Raw genomic sequence first — 26,288 nt, 5'->3', positions numbered from 1 at the left:
CCGTTGTGTCAGAAAGGAAAGTCATTTATTGAGTGTCACTTCTAACAGCGCTCAGGGGCCTCCAGCCTGCTGATGAACAAAATGTTCCCGTCTAGATGGAGAGAATGAAGTTCATGCAGTCGTGCTCAACGCCAGGACAGCAGTGCCCCTTGTGGATCACAAAGCCGCACGTTGAGACTTGACACAGCTAATTTAGATCTTAATTTATTTTACCTCCCTTACTGAATAGCAGCACCCCGGTGGCAGACAAAACATTACAAAGAGATTCAGGAGAGCTGAAAACGAAGAGCTCACAGAGTCTAAAACAAAGCCTCCGGTGCCAAAGGAAGCAGTATGGAGAGAGCTAAAAATAAAGTGAATTCACTTGATTTCACTAATTACACATCAGAGCTCCATGTGGCATACGGTGTGGCCAGTGACAAAAACTTGAGAGAGCTTAAAGGGAGCTTAATTCACTTGATCTTTCTAAGTAGTAGTGCCTTCAGAGGCTGGCACAATGGAGAGAATTCAGTTGAAGTCATAGCAGCACTGCCTGGGACAGAGGAAACCTGTGCAGTTTTGAGAAAGATAAAAATGGAGGACTCTCTGGGGGGTAGTACAGTGCTTCTGATGGTAGAAATAAACCACAGCACTTAGTTGTTCTGAAATCCTTACCCACAAAGTACAAAAATGGCTAATAGGTATCCCAAAACCACCATGTTGTGTGACCCCAAACTTGGTCTCACCACCGACAGCCAAGCCAATACTCAACAGGCAGGCTTCCAGGCCTACTAGGCCCAAAATGAAACTCTTAAAGGAATGCTCCCCAGAAATAATATTTTTTTAAATGTTACTTAACCCTATGTATTTTGTAGTAATGGTTGAAAAAAAATGTTTAATCTCATGCAGCTAACAAAGTTTATGTTTTAATAGAAGCAGGCAGTGACCAATGCTGGACCAGAGCAAAAAATAGCAAAACATCCATGAAAACAATCTCACGTTACTCATGTCACATAATCCATGTCAAGTCATGTAAATGTATACTGAAAATGTGCAAAATATGAGCATGTTTTTGCTAAAATATTGTTAAATGAATCAATTCCTTTAGTAAAACGAAAAGTAGTCCATAACCCAGACATCATTTCACAATGGGTCTTGCTTTTAAAGATAGGACACTTGGCCAATGTATCACAGGAGAGGTGGGTGTCGCCAATTCAAAAGTGTGACACCCTGTGTGAAAGGACTTCTGGGTTGTGGGGTACCTTCATTACACCAAAGGAATCAATCAGTTTAACAATATTTTAGCAAAACTGTGTGTATTTTGCACATTTTCCATATATGACTAGATTACTCGTTTTGAACAAATATGTCAAGTTATGTGAGATATTTTTTCATGCGTGTTTTGTTATTGTTTGCTGTTGTTCAGCGTTTGTCACTGCTCACTTTCATTAAAGCATAAACTTTGTTAACTCCATTGTGCACAAAAATATGAAATTCTTTTTTTTATGGTGCATCACTACAAACCATATGTGGTAAATACCATTTAAAAAATCATTTTTGGGTGTTGTGAATGTGTTGATGATTTTAATATTTAAAGTAATAAAAGATACAGAAGGGGGGAACAGTGAGATCCCCAATCCTGCACGAAACAAGTCAAAATCCTTATTTAAATATTTATTAAGGAGATTTCACCAGAAATGAAAAAGCAGAAAGAACGACATAAAGGAACAGAAACTAGGATTTGTCTAAAGGTAAAAAAAGAAAAACAAGAAACACAATCTAGGCAGAGCACCTTTTACGAGGCAGGGGTCAAAACGAAGAAATCCAGACAAGAATTCCTAATCAAAAAATCAGGACTTAAAATGACAAGGCTGCACAAAATGCTGAGGCTGTTGAGCCTTCCTCAGCTTTGGCTGAAATGCCTGCTGCGCCAGCGGCTTAGTGAGGTGGCCCCGCCTCCTTAGGCTCCACATACAGGCAGCAGGGCAGATAGCATAAAACACCAAGTAGAGAACTAAATATCATTGCAAAAAAAACATAACAGTACAAAAATGACAAGACAAAACAAAACCAAAAATAGAAAAGTTATGTTTACCTAGTAACAAAATATATTAAACAAGCAACAAGAGAGGAACCCATTCAGTCCAGCTGTCACTCGTTTGTCCATCTAATAGCTAAGCTGTCCCAGTATCTCATCTAGATACATCTTTAAGAAGGTTGACAAGGTTTCTGGTTCAGCAACACGTCATGGAAGTTTGTTCCAGATTCCTACAACTCTTTCCATTAAGACAGCAACTTTCATTCATAATTCAATTTAGAGTTATAATGAGGCAGCAGGCCATCACAGGGCCCACTCAGGCATGCCCATCTGGGGCAAATTTCAGGATTTAAACCCAGAATTCTGGATAAATGGAGCAGAGGCGCTAACCACAGGACTCCCCACAAGCTTAGACTACATAACAGCATCCCCTGCATGTAAAGGGAATATAATTCACTGGTGCTCCTTAAATAAAAAGCTGTGCCACTGATGGCAGGTAATGACCGCGGCTGAATTGTGTTTCCTGACTCCAGCACAGTGCCTCCTATGGCAGACACTGTGAGCCATGCAGAATAGATGAAAGAAGGCAGTCCGGATGAGGTCCCTGCATGAACATCAGCTCCTTCTGTAGCAGAAAATGCAACCTGTAGACAACTGAGAGAGGCTTACAGCGCCTTTCTTGAGCTGCTTGAATTAAAAAATGTGCCCTCTGCAGTAGGTTTAACAGTATAAGAATGCCTGTGAGAGCTGAAAATGAGCATAATTCACTTGAGCGTCTCGACTGCACAACACTGCCCTTGTTGGCAGTCAGTGTAGACCATGGAGACTTGACTGAGATAAAAGAGAACTTACTTTACCTTAACCCTCTGAATAAACAACAGTCTTGCCTTTGGCAGAAAAGCAGCCCATAGAGAATGGAGCGAATGCAGAGAGAACTCCATTCAGTTGAACTGCTTGACTAAGCAACAGTGCCCCCGGTGGCTAATAAAGCAGCATAGAGAGACTTTAGGCAGCTGAAAATGAATACTTTACTGGAGCTATCTGATTACTGCTATTATAATAACAAGTTCGTCTGTGTTTTTAACTGTTATGCATTATGTACATTGAGATAAAAAAAAAACGTGACAGGGTAGATTGTATAATTTTGTAGACATATGAACTTTATAGGACTGACTACTTCTTTTTAACTTCCCCATGTACAGTCTTCGAAATCCACTGCTTCCGCAATCCCCCCCGCCATCAGGTCCTTTCCATTTAGTAAAGTTTTGGAAAGCTCCATTGCTTGTAAGTGTCCGGCAGTGCTTTGATGTCTCGTTGCTGCCTTGGTTAGGCAAGTCAAATTTACAAACCCAGTGTGCCTCCAAACACCATGTCGACCAGTGGCAAATAACAAGCACTCCCAGCAATACAATTTGCAGTGTTCCTCTGACCCTGTGAGCCAGGGGTACCGCTCGTAGTTGGTAACCTGAAAGTGGCGGACAAATCTTCCTCCTGGTTGTGACAGGCTAGCTAGCTTCGGAGTTGTCCGACCTTTCTTAACAATGTCCAGCTTTTCGTGAAAAGTCCGTCTTGAAAATGGCCTTGAAAGTAAATCTGCCACCAAATCTATTTCTTCTCCTCCTTCAGCCATGGGGTGACAAAATAGTTATTACACCATCCTATCCAATCAATGGGTCTGAATACGGTGACCTTGCCGTACGCCTGCTAGAGGGCCCTAGTGAAACCAACTCAAAATCTGATTGGTTGAAGCAACAGTTTAATCGACATTTATTTTGTGTTAGAGGGCCTGCAGAATGGATTGTGAAGGCCTCCGGGCAGACTTCTTTGACTTTGACCCTGCCTGGCAACAAATGATGGCTGAAATGTGATTGGTTAAATGCTTTAATACGAAAATACATGTTTGGAAGCAGCACAACCATCGGAAAATCTATGAAAGGAAGCAGACAGACTATTTGGAATTATTTAATAAATATTCATGGACAAAATATAATTAACATCAGTTTGTGATTCAGATATTTTTTTAGGCCAGCAGAGAAGGCCTTGCAGACCCTGATGGTCCGCCACTGCCATTTACCAAAAATGCTCTCATTAAGACAGATACTTTATCTATTTTTTTTTATTCTTCTCAGCTGCCCGGTGGAAGATCTCTAACAAGATTGACCTCTATGATGTTCGCAGGCGGCCCTGGTGAGTATTTCCAAGCTCCTCTTCTCTGTTTTCACAACACATTTTAAATGTGGAAAACTATCCGATAATATTTGAGGAAAAGGAACAAAAGCCGTTAAGGCCGTAAAGAAGTCCATGATCTACTAGTGATGCAATTGCCCTGACCTTACACACAGTCCTCTCCCACCTAGACAAAAACTCATGTTTATGAGACTGCGGTTTGTAGATTACAGCGCAGTATTTAACACTATGATTCCGTAGCTCAGGTACAGGTCTGAATGACTGTGCGTAGCTGGATCCCAAACTTCCTCTTGGATTAGCGACAGGTGGTTAGACTTGGTGGCATCACTTCCTTCCTATTCACTCTCGAAACAGGAGCCACGCAGGGATGTGTACTAAGTCCTTTCCTCTAGTCCATCAACATTGTACGACAAGGAACAGGTTTAACATGATTGTGATATTTGTGAAATGACACAACAGTGGTGGGTCTTATTTCCAACAGTGTCAAGGGGGAATTCAGAGCCCTGATACACTGGCACTCTCAAAATGTGACCGAAACCAAAGACATAATAGTTGACTTCAGGAAGCAAGGAGGTGTACTGTATCATCATCAATGGGACTACTGTGGACTAAGTTCAACGGTGTGCATCTCACTGAAGATCCCCCATGGAATGTTCACACTGAAAAAGCAGTGAAAAAGGCACACCAACACCTTGTCTATCTCAGGTGGCTAAAGAGGTCTGAAATGAGCCCACCCACCCTCCGATCACTTTACACCTATAGCACTAAAATCATCTTAACTAGCATGGGAATGCCACTGCCCTTAATCACAAAGCCTTGGAGAGGGTAATGCCTTCTTCCCAATAAATCATTGGAGGTGACGTTCCTAACATACAAGACGTATCCTGTATGTTAGGACATTGTCTTGGGAAAGTCAGAAAAATCATCGATGACCCCAGTCATCTGAGTCATGGACTGTTCACATTATTAGCTCCATGCAGACGATAGCATAGCGTCAGACCAGCAGGCTCTGAAACTGCTTCTTCTGTCAAGCTGTTAAGAAGCTGAACTCTGCCCAGTGTTGGGTAGTAACCCTTATTACCCCCTCACACATGCACATCCATGCTGCTGTCCTTTCATCTCTACATTCCATTGCACCACAACCATTTTGTGTTATCAAGTTCAAAGTTTATTGTTATGTGCACAGTAAGGAAACACATTTCCCTGTACAATGAAATTCTTTCTTTGCTGTCCACACCAAATGACAAAACCAACGTATAAAGATAAACATAAATCATAAGTAGCAGATAGATAAGTAACAGAGGCAGCATAAAGTATAAAAACAGAATAGAAGTATAAAGTATAATTGTGCAGGTAGGTGTGTGATGGACAAGTCAAATACAGTTGTGTGAGGTAGACGGAATGAGGTGAACCACGGTTATAAACTCCAGTCTGTTATTTAGGAGTCTAATGGCCTTGGGAAAGAAAGAGTTCTTTAGCCTGGAAGTCCTGCATCACATTCTTCTATACCTCCTGCCTGAGGGTAGACGTGTGAACAGTTTGTGGTGGGGGGGGGGGGTCCCTGAGGATCGAGGCAGTTCTCCTGCAGACTCTGCAGTTGTAGATGCTCTGCAGAGAGGGCAGTGGGGTCCTGTTGATCTTCTCAGCAGTCTTTACCACTCTCTGCAGGTGTTTGTGGTCCATACCAGTAGTGTTGCCGTACCACACAGTGATGCAGCTGGTCAAGATGCTCTCAACAATGCAGCTGTAAAAGTTGCCGAGGATCTTAGTCGACATACCAACTTTTATCAGTATGCGTTGTATAGTGTACAGATTGTCAGTGTGTCTAATTGTTGACTTATATAATCAGTTTATTTTATACAATGTGTGATTGATGAATTGAGATATAAATAATTTTTTTATGTATATGGTGTAAATTTGTACATTTAAATTAATATCGATCTACTGCTGTGGATCTTGCACGTGAGTTTTTCACTCACCTGTACATTTATGTCAAGTGTTGTGACAATAAAGTGACTTGACTTGCTTACAAGCTGTAGTTAAGCCATAATGGATGGATTGGGAGAAGGTGTCTGCTCTTTAATTAGGAGGTGTGAGAGCTTCAAGCTCTTCTGCTGTCCAAGACTGGGATATGCAGCATGTGCTCCGCCACCTGGCCTCTTCTGTGTAAATCCGATCGACCTTTCTTACAGGACTTCCCCATGTCCTGCTTGCTTGCACCTTTCCAGGGGCTCAAATTCATTAGCAAGTCACAATGCGCCAGAGCATCAGCACCTCGTAGAGAAGCACTCCGAGCTGTCATTACAGTCTGCACGGCTCAACGTGATTTGCCAGCCTCTTCATCGGCAAAGGCAGCACTTGGAGAAATAATTGCATGTCTGTCAGAAGCTGAGGAAGTTGATGAGTTGTTTCATATAAAAGAGAAATCACATACATGTTTGTAACATAAATATTCGAGGCTGTCGCCAGCAGCTTCCTCCGCCTTCCTTTTTTCTCTTAAAGCCTGTAAAAGGGAAAAAAAAATCCTCCCAGCTGAAGCTCAATCCGTCTGCTCTGCTGATGACATTTCCAGAGCCTTTATGCTATTGACGTGTCAGATTGAATGTGTTGGCTAGTCGGGGAATTGCAGCCTGCTTCACTAGAGGACGTGCTTGGCTCTCTCTAATGAAAAGACTGACAGACACGTAGTTCAATGTTTGTTCACACTTTTGGACCATACCCTGGACCACTAAGGAAGACATGATATCATATTCATCACCTTGACATTCAGCAGCGACTCTGTTTGTTTTGAAAGTGACTTATGAGACTTTCTGCTCTCTCACCATAACCTCTCATCTGTCTTGACCAATCTTGCTAGGCCACCAAACTTCTCTCCCTTACCTCTTTTGACCAATATCCCTTGCCCCATTTGTTTTTACTTTATTTTCTTGCTCTCTCCTCTCCATCCTATCCAAAGAGGTAGTTGAGTCTACCTCTTTGACTATCATCGATGCAGTGATATCTCTCTTTGTCTTTTCCTCATTTCCTTTTCAAAATCCCATATCAGTTACACTCCCATCTTCTTTCGGGAGCCACTTCTCCAACACTTCTTCATTATCCTGAGGCTCTTTTTTTTTTTCCTCGCTCCTTCTCTCTTTATTCAGGGTTCCATTTCCATCTTTCTTACTTTCCTGAGTTCACTTTACACCCTTCTTGGGTCTCTTTCCAGAGGTGTCACCTCATTTATCTTTTCCTCATTTCTTTCCAAAGGTCTCATTTGCCTTTCCTGAGACTTCATCTCCTACTCACTCCCTCATTTTCCTTCTTGTAGTTCCATTCCCTCTTTTGAGGTCCCATCTCCATCTATCTCATCTCTCCCTGGCACCGCCTATTCTTGCTCCGAGAGGTAAGGGGGCATCAAAAGATGGTACATGTCATTAGGCAAAGGGTTCAACTGGTACCATATGAGCTCAGCCTTAAGAAGTAAACGTATGAACTGGACAATACTTGTTTTAAGAATTGTGGACCAAAATAAGTCAGTCCTGAAGTTGTTGTCGCTTAAGTTCTTCTTTGTCCTGACATTGTTTGTGTGGAGTGTTCATGTCTCTACTTTCCTGCATGAGTATTCTGGTGTTCCTACCACATTCTCAAAGACCTGTAGATTAGGTTTATTGGCAATTCCGCATTGGGCCCTGCTATGGACTGGTGCCCCATGCCTTCTTAGGGGTGACCCAGAAATATTATGTTACCTCACATTTTAATGAGCATTTTAGACCTCCTGTATACTTCAAGAAGATAGTGATGGACCTGTACTTCAGGCCTCCTGATGATTTAATGAACCATTCAACTGGACTTGCCAGAGTTTCAGATAATATGAAAATGCTGCTATTGCTTCAATTCTTCATTTCTACACTGTGCTCTCCATAGCAAAACATAAAGGATCCCAGTGAAAACAGAGAGACAGAGAGAGCTCCTATATAATAAGGTACACTTTCTATTCTGAATGTTTAATAGCCCAAGCAATCTTGCCAGAGGTTCTTCTGTCATTTAAACCCAGAATACCTCTACTGGTATTAAGTGAAGCTTGAGTGACTGACTAACTACCCGCTGAATGTCTTAATCTTCCTTCGCCGTCAAGCATTTGCCCCCAAGTCTCCCTCTCTCCGTCCTATTCTGTCAGGTACCTGGCCAGTGCATGAGGACAGGGAGGCGGAATTTCAACAACACTGGGTCAGGGGGTCGCAGAATTGAGGGAATGTCTCGTTAGCTTTGTCAGGCATTGTGGGACAGAGTAGCTCAAGGCATCGCCTGCCGCTAGGATTTCATTTACCGCACGGCTGGAACTGGATAAACAGCGATGATTGTCTTTTTAATAGAGCCAGCTAGCAGTTCTGTATCAACTCCCTCACCCAGGGAGCGGGGCTCTGTCTCCCCACACCTTCACAATGCAAAGTAGCAAGGGGATGTCCTCTCCTGCTCATGATTTATAGCAGTGGAGGGGTTTTGTTTTTTATTATTTTTCTAATAGACTTCCCAGCATTACCATTTGGCAATGGGGTGAGGCCCTGATTTGGACTGGGAAGCTCACACTACCTCACTGCAGATGTGGCTATTAGGACAAAGACTCCACCAGCCTAGGGAGGGAAAGGAGTGAAAGAGAGAGAAGATTCTTTAAAGCCACTCGGGGTCCAATACTGTCAGATTACATTTGTTTGACTGCAGGTCAGAAACCAACGGGACCCTCATTCTTCTGGCTCCACCTTTTTTCCTACATGTTCAAGCATTTTTTCTTCAAGTTCAACACACTTATTTTAAAATATATTAATTAGTACAGTGTGTTTTGCCCCCCAGTTGCTGGACCTGGTTTGGTGATGAAAGATTCACTGATCTTGACTTTGTCAGCGATGTTGTGATCTTTTTGCGGAGTCAATGGAGGCTCTGATCGGGAGTGCTCAAGTGACTGAGTGAAGAGTCTGAGTGTCTGGGCTTGCGAGTGTCCTGATAAGAACCAAGATCCAGGCCTTTAATGACCTCTTAGGCACAACCATCAGCAGTGTGTCTGTCTGCAGAGAGAGCGTCAACGTAGTCAAGAGGTTTACTTACCTCAGCAGTGACATTCATGTCTTTGGTGACTCTTCCTATGAAGTCAGTAGACAGACTGGGTGAGCATAGGGGGTCATGAGGTCGCTGGAAAGGGGTGTGTGGCGCTCCTGATATCTATGCAAAAGGATGAAGGTCCGGGTCTTTAGAGTCTTGGTGCTTCCTGTCTTGCTATATGGTTGCGAGACATGGACTCTATCCAGTGACCTGAGACAAAGACTGGACTCCTTTGGTACTGTGTCTCTTCAGGGAATCCTTGGGTACAGTTGGTTTGACTTTGTGTCGAATGAGCGGTTGCTCATGGAGTCCTGAATAAGGCACATTACCTGCATTGTGAGGGAGCGTCAGTTATGACATTACAGCCAGGTGGTGCGATTCCTCGAGGGTGATCCGGCTCAGAGGATCTTCACTGTGGAGGACCCGAGTGGTTGGACCAGGCCAAGGGGATGCCCACGTAACATCTGGCTTCGGCAGATAGATGGTCATTTCCGGAGGGTTGGAATGGACTGCCTGGGGGTTGCCAACTGGGATCCTGATGTGTTTCATCATGTGGTGGGTGTGACAACGTGCTGTACAAGTGCATGATCCCCAACCTGACCTGAAAGTGTTTTTTGAGGAGATGTTACTTTGGGTTATAATTGCCAGGGCCTAACTTGATGTCCTTTCCTCAAGATGTGTCCATTGTAAATTTTATAATCCTCTAAATGTACATTTACAAAATGTGTGGGAGAACCTGCTGATTAAGTTGGAAATGAGCAGTGGGGGGCCAAGTGGGTGCCTGCTATATTCCAGTCCCTCTCTTGATCCACTTGTGTGCAAGATGGCCTTCTAATTCTGTGACTGACTGGTATGTGTGTGTGAGCTGTCACCCAGAAGAAACAAATACGAAGGCTACAGCTGGCAGAGATACCCGGAGTTATTCCTGAATAAGCAGTAACTGTTATGAATGCCTAGTGCTTGTGTTTGCGAATGAGCACGCTGTTTTCTTGGCAGTTGGGTCCCTATCAGATTTTCTGGATGGCAGCAAGCCTAACACAGTGATGATTCAAAACCTTACCCTGAAGGTAATGTTAGGAGCCTCTTAAAATAACAAAGCCAGTATATATTGGTATGTTAAGAGACAAGACTGGAGACAAACGGTGTTTGGAAGTGGTAGACATACAAATGACATTAGGGATGTAACCAAAGGCATGAACTAAGGAAAAGCATGACAGTCATTGCGTTTACATGTATTTTAATCACCGGTTATTCACAGAAACCTGATTTCTAAAATACATCGTAATTCCTAATTCAGGTCAGAGAAACCAGATTATTGGTCTCTGAGAAACCAGGTTAACAGATGTAGATTTCTCTGCGAGTAACCCGATTATTTGGCCATGTTAACCCTTAATCAGGTCACAGCTAAAGACTTTGTATTCTGCGTATGTCCATTGCACTCTGTTTTCCTGCACATGCGTTAGCTTCACACAGACTTTCAGCAGCCACAAGTAGAAGCGTCCACAAGGCAAATGACAAATGCTCGGGTGATCATATTATTCCTTCTCCTGGTTAAAATAGTCTGTCTCATTATTTACGAAATTGTTACATTTAGTGTTGTTGAGCTGAATGTACACTAGTCTAAACTCAAGTTGCATAATCTCGGAAGCGGTATTGCAAGTAATGCGTTATAGTTAACATGTGCTACATAGTCTGATTACTTTTTAAAGTCACAAGTAACTTAACGCAATGCTTATTTTATTGAAGTAATTACTATTCAAGTATCACTGGGTGTGAGTCAAGAAGCACATGTACCGTTATGCCAGTCCTTTGCAGGGCTCATAGCCAAGCAGAGAAGATTGTGCTGCATACAATCCAATGATGACGTTTAACTCTTTTTTTGCGCAGTTTAATAACAGTTTAATATTTTGCCAAAGGAGAATTCCAGAAGTACTCTTACTTATGTTTTTAAGAAGCAGGGTTTCTGCCTTAATGGGATTACCCACCTTATCCCGGTTTTGTGTGTGCACCTAAACACACTCAGAGGGTTGCCACCAGGGCATCATCAGCTTCATTTCTGCTCACATTTCTTTGTTTGGTAGAAGATGTGCATTTGGCACTAGGCCACTTTTGAATAATTTAGCGGTGTCCGATAAAGTACCCGACAGCTGTACTAGAGATGCCTGTGTTGAAAATGACTCAAGTAAAGAGAAAAGATACCCATGAAAAAACCTATTCAAGTAGAAGTTTTAAAGTATCTGATGTTAAGTGTACTTACAGAACTACTTTACCCATTGTTTTATCTTGGTAGAGTAATATATTGCTCTACTTTTCCCTATTGTATTATTAATAAGTAGCCTTTGCCAGAATGCCTAATCTCACAGACTTACCACTGTGTATAAGGTATTATAGTATATAACTTATCCCCACCTTCCCTTCTATATCTATAACTCAGGCAATTAGGTGTAGTAAAAAGACAAGCAGGAGTTAAGTTACACATAAAATAATGTATTATTGATAATATTCATAAATAATAACAATATGCAAAGTACATTTGAATATTGGCAACCATACAACCTGATTAAATGGTGATGTGTAGTTTCAGGCGGCACACAGACTTGTAGTTATTTAAAATGTCTCTAGTTAAGGCATCATTGGTGCTCAGCTTTCTTCAGAACAGGCCGCAAGCCTGTTCAAATATGGCTACCAAGCTGTGGTCTTCATTGTGTTGTCCTTTCAGTTCATCAGTTTGGTCTTCATGATCAGAGGTTAGTAAGAGAGATACTTCTTCATCATATGTTGGTTAGTAAGAGAGAGAGAATGTGGTTGAACAAGCAGATTTATAGATTCTCTGTCCAACCCCTACAGCCAGTAGGACATCATGGTACTTAAAAGCTTCTGATCCAAGCCAATTCCAAACAGCCGTACCTCAGACCAATGGGGCAAAGACAATCTTAACACCTGCTATCCCCCAAAACCATATGGCAGCTTGGCTTCCTTGCGGGGGTTGAAAGACTTTAGCAGAGAAACACTCGCCAAACTGGTCTAAAGCACATCCTCCCCCAACTCTGTCGTAAAATTCAAAGAGACCCATTCCTAAAGGGGGGGTGTAAACACTCACTAATGTAACACCAAATTACATTGCTTTGTCCTAAATTACAAATAAAGACATACAAAATATTTATTAAGTTATATGCAAAATCTTACATCACAACACCCATAAAGGATAATTTTTTGTATGTCACTTGCCCCATGCAGTCTGTAGTGATATCCCCGAAGAAAATGTAATCGCATGTTTTCTCTCTAGAAAATACATGACAAAGATTGTGATCGAACAGGATCCAGTTGTGACCTATTCTGGACACTGGCACACAATGTGCAAGATGTCCATGGGAAAAACATACTGTATACTCACATGACTCATGTTGCATAATCCACATATCAGGTTTCCATTCGAAGGCTCGAAACATGCCAAATGTATGAGTTTTTTGCTAAAACATTATTAATACTTCTGGAAAACTCGGTGCATTCCCATAATGCTGTGCGTTTGAACTGAAAGCAGAATTCTTGACCAGTGAATGAGCGGGTGTGGTGACTTTCTCCAAGAAAACATGAGATTCAAAATTTTTCTCGGCCTTCACTACAAACGACATAAGGTAGGTAACATATACGAGGGACATTCAAAAAGTTTCTGCACCTTTTTTAACTCTATTTATTAAGAATTTCAAAAACAAATGACATCACTTTTCTACATATTCACCTTCGTTTGCAGTGCAATTTTCCTAGCGTCGTACCAACTTTTTAATACCATCAGCAAAAAATGTTTTTGGTTGAACATGTAGCCACTGATGCACCACTGCTTCACATCAGGGTTCTTTCTTCATTTCTTGTGGTCGTGGCTGTAGCTGGACGTCTGGAGTGCTCTGCATCCATTACACTAGTACAAACATTTTCGAATAATTCAATCCAATCATAGACGACTCAACGAAACAGAACTTTATCGCCATACTGAGCACAAATGCAGAGGTGAATTTGTGCTCCTGGCACACCTTCTGCCAACAAAAAGCATATGACAGAACGCTGTTCCTCTTTGGTGCAATATATAAGTTTCGCAGCCATCTTCACCACAGGGTTACAACTCTTATACCAAACTGCAAGGGCAGCTTGCCAGACACAACTAGTCACATGACACTCTCAGAAACGACCAATTACTACTCCTCCCACCTTCACCGTTTCCAACAGAAATATAAAAGTGCGGAAACTTTTTGAACGACCATAGTTTTGGGTGACGTATTCCATTAAGTATTAAAAGTACAAATAAATGTAGGATCTCTTGTTATTTTATTCTAGCTGTGTAAGCCCCTGCTGTAAAAAGCCCGGCATCCTAGAAACTATTGAAATCGTCAGAAAAAATCTGAAATGTAGAGATGTCGGGTGATTGAAAGGAACTACTCCGGGCATCTCTCTCCTAGGAGGTCTCGTTTTGCCGACGTGCTCACCTCGCTTGCGCATTAGCGGTGGGAGGAAAAGTAAAAGGGATACCGTTTTGTTGATGTTCTCATCTCGCTTCCGTAATAGCGAATAAACAAGTGACTCTTTCTTCAGAGGTTTCATTTTGCTGACGTGCTCACCTCACTTGCGTATCCTCAGAGGTGGAGCCCTTACCCCGACTTTACCTCTCACTTCTGGGCCAGACAGACACACACACACTTCCACGCATAAACGTTTATATACAAGATATGGCCAAAAATGTTCTTACAAAGTTTAAACAATGCAGGCTACCTTCTTTTTGCATGTACGTCATATTACAATCAGTAGCTGCAACATGAAGCAGTGACATTTAGCACGTTAATAATTGTGTCTTGATTTAGTGAGGTACACATGCAGGCTTCCTAAGCTTTAAGAAGGAGCTAATCCATTCCTGAAATCTCATTTGTAAATGGAATTTTCATAATGTGAGCTCCTAATTCGCATTTGTTTAAATGGAAAATATTGTTAAGAGTCCCCTGGCTCCAGAAGTGTCCCCATTTTTGATTCAAATAACACTGAACAACATGAAAACTTATTCTGTAAGTTTAATAATGAAGTCCTAATTTGGCGTTTCCATTCATTAAATCACATTTAATAAAGCACTTCACCTTGACTTCATCACTGCAGACAAATGGCCTCTCAGTTTTTCTTGGGCTTTTCCTACAAGTTCACTTTCAGCCTTGGATGATGCAAGACGACATGGGAGCAGCACACATGACTGGGCGAGTGAACCACAGCACTGGTCACCACACGATTACACCTCGCTGCACCGTGAGGATCAGCCCCGCCCCGTTTGGCAGGCTGCCATGAGGACAGTGTTGGAATAACTGAGACAGGAGATTACGTGTCACCAGTGTTTAGCCCCGCCCCAAACATCCAGCCCCACCCTGTTCTGCGTGCCACAGCGACATGTACTTGGAACAACTGCATAGATGATCGGGTGTCAATGCCAGCGGTACACATTTGAAAATCATCCCAAATTCTTCTTCTACATACATTTTCCTAAAGCAAGGGAGGCCTGTATTTTAAATAATTGACTGAGGAAAGCACTGGGCCTATTTGCGTATCTCTTTTGTTTTCTGGCTTAATACTGCAGTAATGAATGTGTCTAGCGAAATATATTGGAATAAAATTAGCCATTTGCAAAGCAATAATGAAGTAAAATGTAAAATAAGTGTTCCCTGAATGTTTCTGTTCACAGAAAATTTTATACTCAAATAAAGTAGAAATATTCTCAAAGCATACTCAAGCACAGTAATGAAGTATTTCAGCTTCATTACAATACAACACGGGTGCTTTATTGGCATGACATTAAGACTGGTGAAGCATTGAGGAATGCTATTATTAACACAATAAGTATCATAAGCAAATTAAAGAGAATGGAGGCATTATATTTAAAAAAACATCCATCCATGTTTTGAGACTGTGAGAAGAAGCATAGGACATGAGACGGGGGGGCACAAAGTGAAGCAGTCACTCCGCCTAAGAGCACATAAACACTGTCGTTATCTCCAGGAGTCCTGACGAGCACCAAAACACTTCCAACGTTGCCCACTAGAGGGGATAAAAACCTTGACTAGAAACCTAAAGGGCCGAGAGAGATCTTAATAAAATAAAAGGTTGATTTTTATAAAAGGCTGTACAAGCCCCAAAACTCCGAATATCACACAAAGGAATTGCCTGAAAGGCGAGGTAATACACAACAGACAAAGTCCCAATACAGAATTCAGTAGTGTGGTCAAAAACAGAGCAGAGGTTCAAAAAAAATTCAGTAAAGAAAAAGAAATCCAAAGATATAGTCAAAGATAGAAAACACAAACACAAAAGGCAAAAGCAAAGTCACAAATACTCACAATAGTCTCCACTCCCTAGTGCATTCAAGTGAACTGCGAGACACCATGGAAGGACCTCCCATAAATAGGGTGGATTGGCAGGTGGCCCCGCCCCTTGGGGAGCCACCCACAAAGCACATGGGACATAACAAAGGCCATCCCCCTTTACCAACTCACACACAGAAAAAATAAATGGAATAAATATTAATATGAATAAATGGTATAAAATTAACCCCTTAAACCGCCCTCTGCCGGATATATCCGGCATCGTAGCGTTATTGCTGACGCCTTACTGCCGGAATTATCCGGCACATTTGCCTAAGGTTATGTGAATGCCTGGCGTGTAGTATAACTGACAGTTTGGCGTGGGTATTATTACTACATTGTATTTCGACAACTCTGCGGTTGTATTGGCCGCTCACGTGATGTGATTCGAAAGTGAAAGCTGTGAATATGGCGAAACGTAAACTGACTTCAAGTGAGGTTTTGCAGGCGATTTTGGACAATAATTCTGGTCATGATTGTAGCAGTTCTGAAGAAGATTTTAGCAACAATGATGATCAGCAACGTGCGCTGCATGATACTGTGAATGACGACGCATCGGATGATGGCGATGAGTGGGTGTATCCCCAGCATCTCAACTGGACTGCTGCCCGTTATCTGAGCCAGATAAGAAAGATCCAAACCGTGACCGCTTGTTCAAGCTACGTCCTTTGAATGACTATTTATTTGAAACATTTCAGCAGGTATTTCAGCAGGTAAATACTGCTTGAATAAATGTAAAGTAAAAAAACGAAAATTGTTCAGATTTCTCCTGGCATGGGGAATATTTAGAGAGTTGGCGGTTAAAGGGTTAAACAAAAAAAACAAGAGACACAACTTTGAACACTGGCCAGGGAGAAAATGCTGGCTGAATCTTGACAAAACAGTGTCCGAACACGGAAAGGCAACAAACTGGGCCAAATGCTGGGATGTGACAGCACTGCCCACTGCACCATAGGGTTGTCTGTTTATTAATATCACATTTTAATAAAATAGTTTTTTCCAGTTTTATGTCTTGAATAAAATAGGCACTTAAAGACACAAGGCAGCAAAAAAACACAAATTCACATGGGTAGAAGGAACAGGAGCCCAGAAGCCTTCTGGGTGATGAAAATGGGCACTAACCCCACCAAATGTTAAGGGTGCCACTGGAGAGAATTCAGTTTAATTTAACGCAGTGTATTTTTGTATTGCAGGCTTCACTAATTACAGAATGGCTCTACAGTCTACAAAGCAGTCAAAGAAATGGTTATAGCATAAAACATTTACCTACTTGAACATACAAATTAGCTTCAATTCCCCTGGGGAAGCAGGTAAAGAGAAGCGTCATGAGAGGCTAGCATGATTACAGCTCCCTGGAGTCAAAGCTAAAGTGAACTGCAGATGATTCTCAGTGGACGTGCCAGAGCTAACAAGAAGGGCTCATGGACATGCAGTACAATTACCTGCCTGTAGGAGTTACTGGACCCAGCAGGTCTCAACTGCTAAGACTTGTTGGCTTGTTATGTTTAGATGGCAACAGTGATTTCCTGCCTTGAACCAAGTGCTGCTGGGATAGGATAAACTCCACAGGCCTCTGTTCCGCCCTGAATTGGATTAAGCAGGTTAAGAAGTATGTGTTTTTTTTTTTTTTGAGAAACGCGTAGGTGGAAATAGAGGCTAAGAGAGACTAAATGAGACCCTTTTGAAAAAGAGCACAAGAAAATGAAAAACAATTAACCTGCCCATGTCGAGTGGTTCCCCTTGGCTACGTATGCCCCCCTCTACTGAAAATTAATGGTCCCTCCACTGCCGCACTTAATTGTCTCCAGTCACTCCACCATCAATTATTAATGTTTCTCAATTGCAGCATCTGGGTGGGTTATTGCAGTGTATATAGACGGAGAAGTGTGTAGGATGAGGGGATGTGGGCACCGCTAGCAGGGAGAAGCCCATAAGGGCAGCAGGCAGCTACACACCTATGGATTTTTGGCTCCAGTAGAGTATGTGGTACGTAGCAAAGGGCTGGTTTCTCTGGGCTCCCATGCAGTGGAGTTTCTTGCCGGGTGTGGATCCTACTTGCCTTACCATCTCCTCCAAAGCCCACTGTCCTGCTTCCCACGCTACCGCCCTCCGACGACATGTCTAATAAATATTCCTTTTTGTATTATTTCAATGTAAAGCCATCTGCCATTGTGACTGCTCTAATGAAAAAAGCTCTGAAATGATGGATTGTAATCATAATTCTTTCTATTGGATATGAGGAGAGTAATAAACTGGCAACATTTATTTCCCCTTTAGAACAGAGCGGGAAATGGCCCTTTTTGCAATTGTGAGGATTAGTAAGGGAAGTCTTCAAATGTGAAGCTCTATTATTCTTACATGACATTTGGCGAGGAGGGTGACATTTGTAGCTGGCGGGTGTCATTTCTGTGTTATTTTTTACGAAATCTCCTACTGATTGTCTGCAAAAGGCGCCTGTCTTCACAAATGACTGCAGTGAGGCTGTCACACAGTCAGGGTGATTCATGGACAACTGGAATGACCTGCAAAGAGTCAGAGACTATTAGGGAGACCCTAAGTTAGTCATATACAGTCGGTACCCATCATGGACTCCCAATGAGCCAGGGCCAGACTCGCTCCAAGAGTCATGATCTTAACCAAGGACACACGAGAGCTCAGAACAAGGCAGGGATAGATGTGTGCAAGTGGAAGTCTCATTATCTTTATGCTTTGTAACAAGAAAGACACGAGTACATCAAAAAAAGGTTTGTTGCAGCCACCCATATATTGTGCCCTGGTTGCAAAAGGTTAATTTTGGTGGGTTATGTTCAGGTTGAAGTCCAAAACAGAACTGATTTTGGTTTGATAAGATGGCGGTTTTAAAGGCCGTGACAGGAAGTGACGTTATCTGGACCGGAACCGGAAGCGATGTGATTGGGACCAGAAGTGACCTCGTCCATAGCGTCAGAACCGGAAGTGCCATGTTCGGGGACTGGAAGAGACATCGTCCATGGCACCGATACCAGAATTGACGTCATCCATAGCGTCGGAAACGGAAGTGGCATCTTCGGGGACCAGCAGAGACATCATCCATGGCACCGGTACTGGAATTGACATCATCCATAGCGCTAGAACGGGAAGTGGTGTCTTCGAGGACCGGAAGAGACGTCATTCATGGTGCCAGTACCGTAATTGACATCCTCAATAGCGCCAGGTCGTCGATAGGGCCGGGACCAGAAGTGACGTCATCAACAGTGCTGGCACATAGTAGGATTTCCCAGAGCGAGACTGCAGAGGATGGAGAGAGAAAGTTAGTGCAGCTTGCCACCCCTTGGTCTGGCATGGTACTACTATTATTTCTATTATTTAGGCCCTCTTGCTGCCTCCCAATCACATGTGTGTGACAGCTTTATTTGTATACTTTTCTATGTAGCAAACACCTTCTACCATGGAGGTGATGAGATCACATATTTCACTCTGCTCATTAACTGTAGTGTCTACATCCAGTGGCATCACGTTTGACACATTCTGTTATGTTGCAGCCTTGTGCTAAAATCATTTCAATTAATTTTCCCTCATCAAACAACACTCGATATCCCAGAATGATAAAGCTAAAACAGGATTTTAGACATTTTTGCAAATTCATTAAAATGAAAAACATAAATATAACATAGACACACATATTCAGAACCATTACTGTCTGGTGCTGCCCATTCTAGCCTGGAGTCTCTTTGGGTTTGATGTGACTAGCTTCTAGGATTTAGGGATTTTTTGCCATTCTTCTCGAGAGATCCTCTCAAGCTCTGTCAGACTGGATAGAAACCATCGGTGGACAGTTACCATCAGGTCTCACCAGAGATGTTTCGTTCGATTCAATTCTCAGCAACTCAAGAACATATCCTTAAGTCATTCCTGTGTTAACTTAGCTTTGTGCTTAGGGGTCAGTGGAAACGTTCTCTCTCGGCCTGCTAACCCTCTGAGGAAAGGAAGCAGCATTTCTCCCCACCAGGTCTCCTGTATCTACTTTATTACTTCAGTCCTTCAAGATATGCAGACAAAAGAAAAGCAGAGCAGTATTTATTAAAATAGAATAATAGCAACAGATAAGTAGAAATGAATAGTAAATAATAGCTAAATCTGGGTGGAAAGCCCTAATAAAAACACACCTCTGTCTCAAAGTCAAAAACCCGAAACCATACATTCAGTAAAGATCGTGGAAGTTGGAAGTAAAGTTATTCAGTGGCATCTGAGGACTTCTCCACAAAAACAGTGCCATCCAGTTCCTCACTCCAAGTCTGTTTGTTGTCATCTCCTGTGTTTCCAATGTGGTAACTTCTGTGTGCTCAATGTCTGGCCTCAGAACAAGCAAGAAACCCAAAGATGCTGCTCAATAGTGCTTGTGAAGTGCAGGTTGACTAAGATGATGCCACACAGCACTTCGTTATCAGAGTATTCATTACATTATAGAAGAAGCAAAGAACATGAGTGGTAGGAGAAAAATTCCATTTAGATTGGCTCTGACGAATGGTGCTGGCTTACCTTTTCTGGTAATGAACTCTTGTCCGTTTCCGACCTCTTCTCCTGCTCATTACTGTTGTTTTCAAAACTTTAAACCTTTTTCTCTGTCCAGTCCTCATGATGGAGAAGTGGGATCTTTCTCAAGTTTGGGAGTCTGTGTGAAAAGTGAAGACACGTTCATTCATTCACTTACCCTCCAACCCCCTTACTCTGAAGAGTCACAATGGCCACCCCACCCCAAGGACTCAAGGGCTGGGCAAGGCCTATCTTTTCTACATTACATCCTTGTTTCTCTTACTTGGTCCACCACTTTATGCCACAAATCACCTCCATTGATTTCACAGCCCAACAAACATTTTTTTTTTCTTGATGTCTTGGTTTTTAGGCCTGTTCCTGGCGTTATTTGGGGCATTGATTCAGAACATTGCATTGGATAGACTTCATCAGCTCTAGTTTCTTAGATATGATTGAATTGGTCACTCCACCAGGATGGGAAAAGAATCTCTTTAGTCTTAGAAAAGTTAAATTACCAAGAACATCAATGGGTGTTTTCTGTGGACTTGAAGATGGTTAATTTTCTTCTTGCTCAACAAAGTGGCTACACAAAGTATCCTTGCTTTTTATGCCTTTGGGATAGTAGAGCCAAACTTGAACATGGGGCAAGAAAATGGAATATATGGTGGTTGGAGGACAAAATGTAATCAATGAACCTTTGGTAGCATGAGATAGAATCATACTGTCACCACTACATATAAAGCTAGGCCTGAGGAAACAATTTGTTCATGCATTGAATACGTAGTGCATAAGTTACCTGGACTTAACCATGGAAAAACTGAAAGCAGGAATTTTCGATGGTCCACAGATCAGGCAAATTATAAATAACCCACATTTCATAACATCAATGAATGAAATCGAATCATATGGCTGGTCTTCACTTGTTCTTGTGAAAAACTTTCTTGGTAACATGAAGGCAGACAACTCCACACAATTAGTCAAGGATATGCTCTATCATTTCAACAGGCTTGGCTGTAACACGAGTGTTATTAAAGTCCATTTTCTGCACGGTCACTTAGACCGTTTTCCAGAGAACCTTGGTGACTTAAGCAAAGAGCAAGGTGAAAGGTTACACCAGGACACAAAAACAATGGAAGCCAGATACCGAGGAAATGGGATGTACATATGATTGAAGACTACTGTTGGAATCTTAGGCGGGATTGTCCTGGCATATCCCACTCTTGGAAGTCTTACAAAAAGGAGCTTCTTGTGTGTCGAATGACTGGAAAGATTGTATGATAAATCTGTGTTTTTGGTATGAAGTAAGTAGATTTTCATGTAGTACACTTTAAATAATTTAATACCAGTAATGGTGCACTGCACGATAATGTGTAGTGAATACACTTGACTTGAGCATTCCTAGTTTTCAGACTCTTTCTCTGTACGTTTAGCATTTGTTTGCTCAGAGGTTGATGAGCTTGCTTCTTCTCTTCTTTCATGGGCATCTTTCATGTTAAAACTGATTAAGTCAGTGTTTGTGTTGCAATTACTTAGTACATTTTCTTTAATTTTTCACTTAAGCTGGCACTTAAGTCTTCAATCTGCCTCAAGAATGATTTAAGATACGAAGTAGGGGAAGTGACGGTGAAGGTGGTAGGGAATGAGAACGTTGCCCGGAAGCATTAGCCACACGAGAGTTTATTCTACAATAAAATAAAATAAAAATAAAAAGAGGAATAACCTTGGAGGTCAATCATCACCCCAAAAGCAGATAGTAGACGTCACGTAGTATATGTGTACCAGATTTCAGGTCAATAGTTCAAACGGTTTGCGAGCTACAGGTGATTTAAAATCCTGGACAGACAAAAGGACAGCCGCGGTAGCGTATTATATATATAGATGTTTCCTTCATGCTTAAAAGATATTAATTTAAACACTATATTAAAATATCCTGATTTTTTTTAGGATGTGACATATTCTCTGTATCTCAAAAACTAGAGTTGGTAGGGGAAAAACTGGGGCCGTCAAATATACTCAGAAACAGGTCTAACATTTGAGGCACCATAATGCGTGTTGGCCGGTGTTTTCTAAGCAACCCCAACTAAAGGTTGAGGTTTGCAAGGAGGAATTTCCCAGCAGCTCTAAGTGGTACAGAGTAGGAATTTAAGGAGGTCCATTTTGGAGATAGGATTGGCGAGCTCGAGGGGCTGAATGACAAATGACGGCTGATTAATGCGAGCGCCGCCCACACCAGGTGGCACAAACAGTCTCCTATCACCCTGCCTTCCCCGCTGCTCCTCAATTGAAATTGGCATTTTCAAAGGAAGGTAATGAAAAAGAGAAAAGAAGAAGAAAAAAAAAAAACTCTAGCATTACTTGGCAGGAAATGCAAGTTAATTAGAGAGTGGAATCCAAGCATAAACAACACATCTGGATTTTTATTGTGAGTGTCCATTAAGTGGGTCGCTGTGGTCTTGTCTACTGTATTGTGTTCAGCTTGTGCTGACGATTCGCCTGTCAGTGGAGAGGCTTTGGCGAAAACATCCAGCAATTGAAAAATATGGAAAAGAAGGTGAAAAACTAGCAGTTGAAACCCCAGGATGATGTCCGTTGGGGTCCTTCAGTAGCAGACAGTTGGTTGGCTAAATGCTAGGAGCTCGTTGCTCTGACATCACAGAAGGCAGACCATCCTCACCTCTCGCTCGCTTCCTCTTTGAAGACAAAGTCTCTCATGTACCGTATCTTCAGAAATGGTGGTAAACGTTTTCTCTGCCACGTCAAGGAACTCCTTTTTTCTCTTTTTAATTAACATTTACTAATTACGTGGATGAAAGTCACACTAAGGCGATTCATGTTTGCCTGGCCCAATTCTGAATATCACATAGATGTAGAGAGCTGAGGAAATTCTGCCTTTGATGTGTGGCTGTCTATTATTTGAAATAATTGGATTTTTCTCATCCCCCCCCCCACCCCCACCCCGAATTCCTTCTTCTTTTCTCTCTGTCCCGCCCCCCACTCCTCACCACCTCCTGACTTCCAGCCTCAGGCAGACTCGGCTCATCCAGTGTTGGCTGTCTTAGGAAGTCACCAGTGATCACATGGGGGCAGCCTGGCTTAGTCTCTTCACAGCCACACAAAGGCCTTGGCCATTGGGCAGCTTGTCAGCATGTGTGGTTGGCCAACCGAACTTCTTCTGCACACCTCCTTTCACCTAGTGTGCCTCAAGAGGTTCTAGAGCAGTGATTCTTAACCTTTTTTGAGCCACGGACCCCTTTAAGAATCTGATGAAAGCTATAAATAGTCACAGAAACACAACTTTGCATGCAATGAATATAATGCACTTTATTGATCAAAATTTGATTGTCTCATACATATATGACATACTCAAAGTATTATTAAACTTTAAAGTAAACAATCTAAAAAAGAACACTCCTTTTTATACAAAAGGTAATGGCCACTCATTATAATTATGAAATACAATCCTCTTGTGCAGATAGATAGACAAGTAGATACTTTATTAATCCAAAGGGGAAATTCACATTCTCCAGCAGCAGCATACTGATACAAAAAAAAAACAATATTAAATTAAAGATTGATAATAATGCAGGTAAAAACAGACAATAACTTTTTATAATGTTAACGTTTACCCCCCCGGGTGGAATTGAAGAGTCGCATAGTTTGGGGGAGGAACGATCTTCTCAGTCTGTCAGTGGAGCAGGACAGTGACAGCAGTCTGTCGCTGAAGCTGCTCTTCTGTCTGGAGATGATACTGTTTAGTGGATGCAGTGGATTCTCCATAATTGATAGGAGCCTGCTTAGTGCCCGTCGCTGTGCCACAGATGTCAAACTGTCCAGCTCCATGCCAACAATAGAGCCTGCCTTCCTCACCAATTTGTCTAGGCGTGAGGTGACTTTCTTCTTAATGCTGCCTCCCCAGCACACCACCGCGTAGAAGAGGGCGCTCGCCACAACCGTCTGATAGAACATCTGCAGCATCTTATTGCAGATGTTGAAGGACACCAGCCTTCTAAGGAAGTATAACCAGCTGTCCTTTCTTACATAGAGCATCAGTATTGGCAGTCCAGTCTAATTTATCATCCAGCTGCACTCCCAGGTATTTATAGGTCTGCACCCTCTGCACACAGTCACCTCTGATGATCACAGGGTCCATAAGGGGTCTGGGCCTCCTAAAATCTTTCACCAGCTCCTTGGTTTTGCTGGTGTTCAGGTGCAGGTGGTTTGAGTCACACCATTTAACAAAGTCCTTGATTAGGTCCCTATACTCCTCCTCCAGCCCATTCCTGATGCAGCCCACGATAGCAGTGTCATCAGCAAACTTTTGCATGTAGCAGGACTCCGAGTTCTGTTGGAAGTCTGATGTATATAGGCTGAACAGGACCGGAGAAAGTACAGTCCCCTTGTGGCGCTCCTGTGTTGCTGACCACAATGTCAGACGTGCAGTTCCCAAGACGCACATACTGAGGTCTGTCTTTAAGATAGTCCATGATCCATGCTACCAGGTATGAATCTACTCCCATCTCTGTCAGCTTGTCCCTAAGGAGCAGAGGTTGGATGGTGTTGAAGGAGCTAGAGAAGTCTAGAGACATAATTCTTACAGCACCACTGCCTCTGTCCAAGTGGGAGAGTGATCGATGTAGCATATAGATGATGGCATCCTCCGCTCCCACCTTCTCCTGATATGCAAACTGCAGAGGGTCGAGGGCGTGTTGAACCTGTGGCCTCAGGAGGTGAAGCAGCAGCCTCTCCATGGTCTTCATCACATGTGATGTCAGAGCAACAGGCCGGAAGTCATTCAGCTCACTAGAACGTGATACCTTTGGGACTGGGGTGATGCAAGATGTCTTCCAAAGCCTCGGGACTCTCCCCTGTTCCAGGCTCAGGTTGAAGATGCGCTGTAGAGGACAGATTTAAAGCAGATCTACTACTACTACGTTTTCTACTACCATTACTACTACTACATTTACTCTAAATCAGCAGCACCAGGCTCTATAGTGAACATAAATGTTAATTTTTATCTGAACCTCACGGACCCCCTGAAATCCATAGGGGTCCACAGACCTCAGGTTAAGAACCCCCTGCTCTAGAGTTATTGGTCACGGTTCAGAGAAAGCATAATAGACGGAGCCATAATTCACAAGGAGAATACCTTCACCTTCATGACTCTCTCCTTAAGTTGACTCCTCTCATCAGTAAGTGATTTGCCGCGACTCCCCCCTGTAGCTCCTGTCATAGTGCACACCATCTTGATGGAGAAATTGCTGCGCTCTTATTTTATAGTTTTTGTTCAGAAGGGTGAGTGGTGAGTGTTGCTGTCTCGGCTTCAATGAGTTGGCCTGCATAAAGTTTAAATCGGGGGACTGTCAAACTTCCAGAGGGGCCACAGTGGCTGCACATTTTCATTCCAGCCACTTTCTTATGTAGCAGCCACGTACGGCTACTAAAGGAATACACTTTGTCTGCTTTCATTCTAGCCGACTTGCTTTTAACTGCTTCTTCCGTATCTCTACAGCACGTGCAACTCATGGATGACACTTTAGATATCACAAATCTGAATCTTGCTTTTATATTCTTAAGCAGTATGTAGCACAAAGCTAAGCAACATATGGAAATTAATGGAATAATAAATGCGCACAGGCACTCCAATTTGGGTAAGCCATGTAAAGAATTCCGATTCAGATGTGTGTGTGTGTTCAGAACTGAGTGACTTCATTCTTGTTCATGTCGGTATGCAAGCACGTGTGCCATTTCCTCCATCTCCATCATTTGATTAATTTTAGGTGTTTTTGGTGTTTCTTTGCTGTTGCCAGTTTTTACACACATCCACGCCTATGTTATTTAGTCTAGAGCAACCTCAAGAGAAAAACTGAAAGTTCTCAGTAAAGCAAAATTCCCAATAAAGACAGAATGTTTACTCACAGTACAAGGATATATGTAATTCAATAGGGGGTTAGGTAGGTATATAAGTTATGAACAGTAGGGGGTGCTACCGAGCCCCCAAACCCCAGATGCACAAGACCCAAAACAACTTCAAGTTCAAATAATAATAATAATGCATTTTATTTATAGGGCACTTTACATTAGCAATAAATCTCAAAGTGTTACATAAAAAG

General features: G+C 42.3%; 1 protein-coding gene across 1 annotated transcript in view; it reads left to right on the top strand.

Moving 5' to 3' along the window:
• The window catches only part of cacna2d2a (calcium channel, voltage-dependent, alpha 2/delta subunit 2a), a 667,325-nt gene that overhangs the window by 522,416 nt on the left and 118,621 nt on the right, over positions 1 to 26,288 (top strand). The window contains exon 8 of the mRNA XM_028824557.2: positions 4,147 to 4,204. Within this exon, the coding sequence (XP_028680390.1) occupies positions 4,147 to 4,204 (58 nt within the window). The remainder of the gene's footprint in view (positions 1 to 4,146; positions 4,205 to 26,288) is intronic.

This window comes from Erpetoichthys calabaricus, chromosome 18 (assembly GCF_900747795.2).
Source record: "Erpetoichthys calabaricus chromosome 18, fErpCal1.3, whole genome shotgun sequence".
In the NCBI taxonomy this organism is placed as follows: Eukaryota; Metazoa; Chordata; class Cladistia; order Polypteriformes; family Polypteridae; genus Erpetoichthys; species Erpetoichthys calabaricus.
Note: the sequence above shows the minus strand (reverse complement) of the source record. Positions and strands in the feature narration are given on the sequence as shown.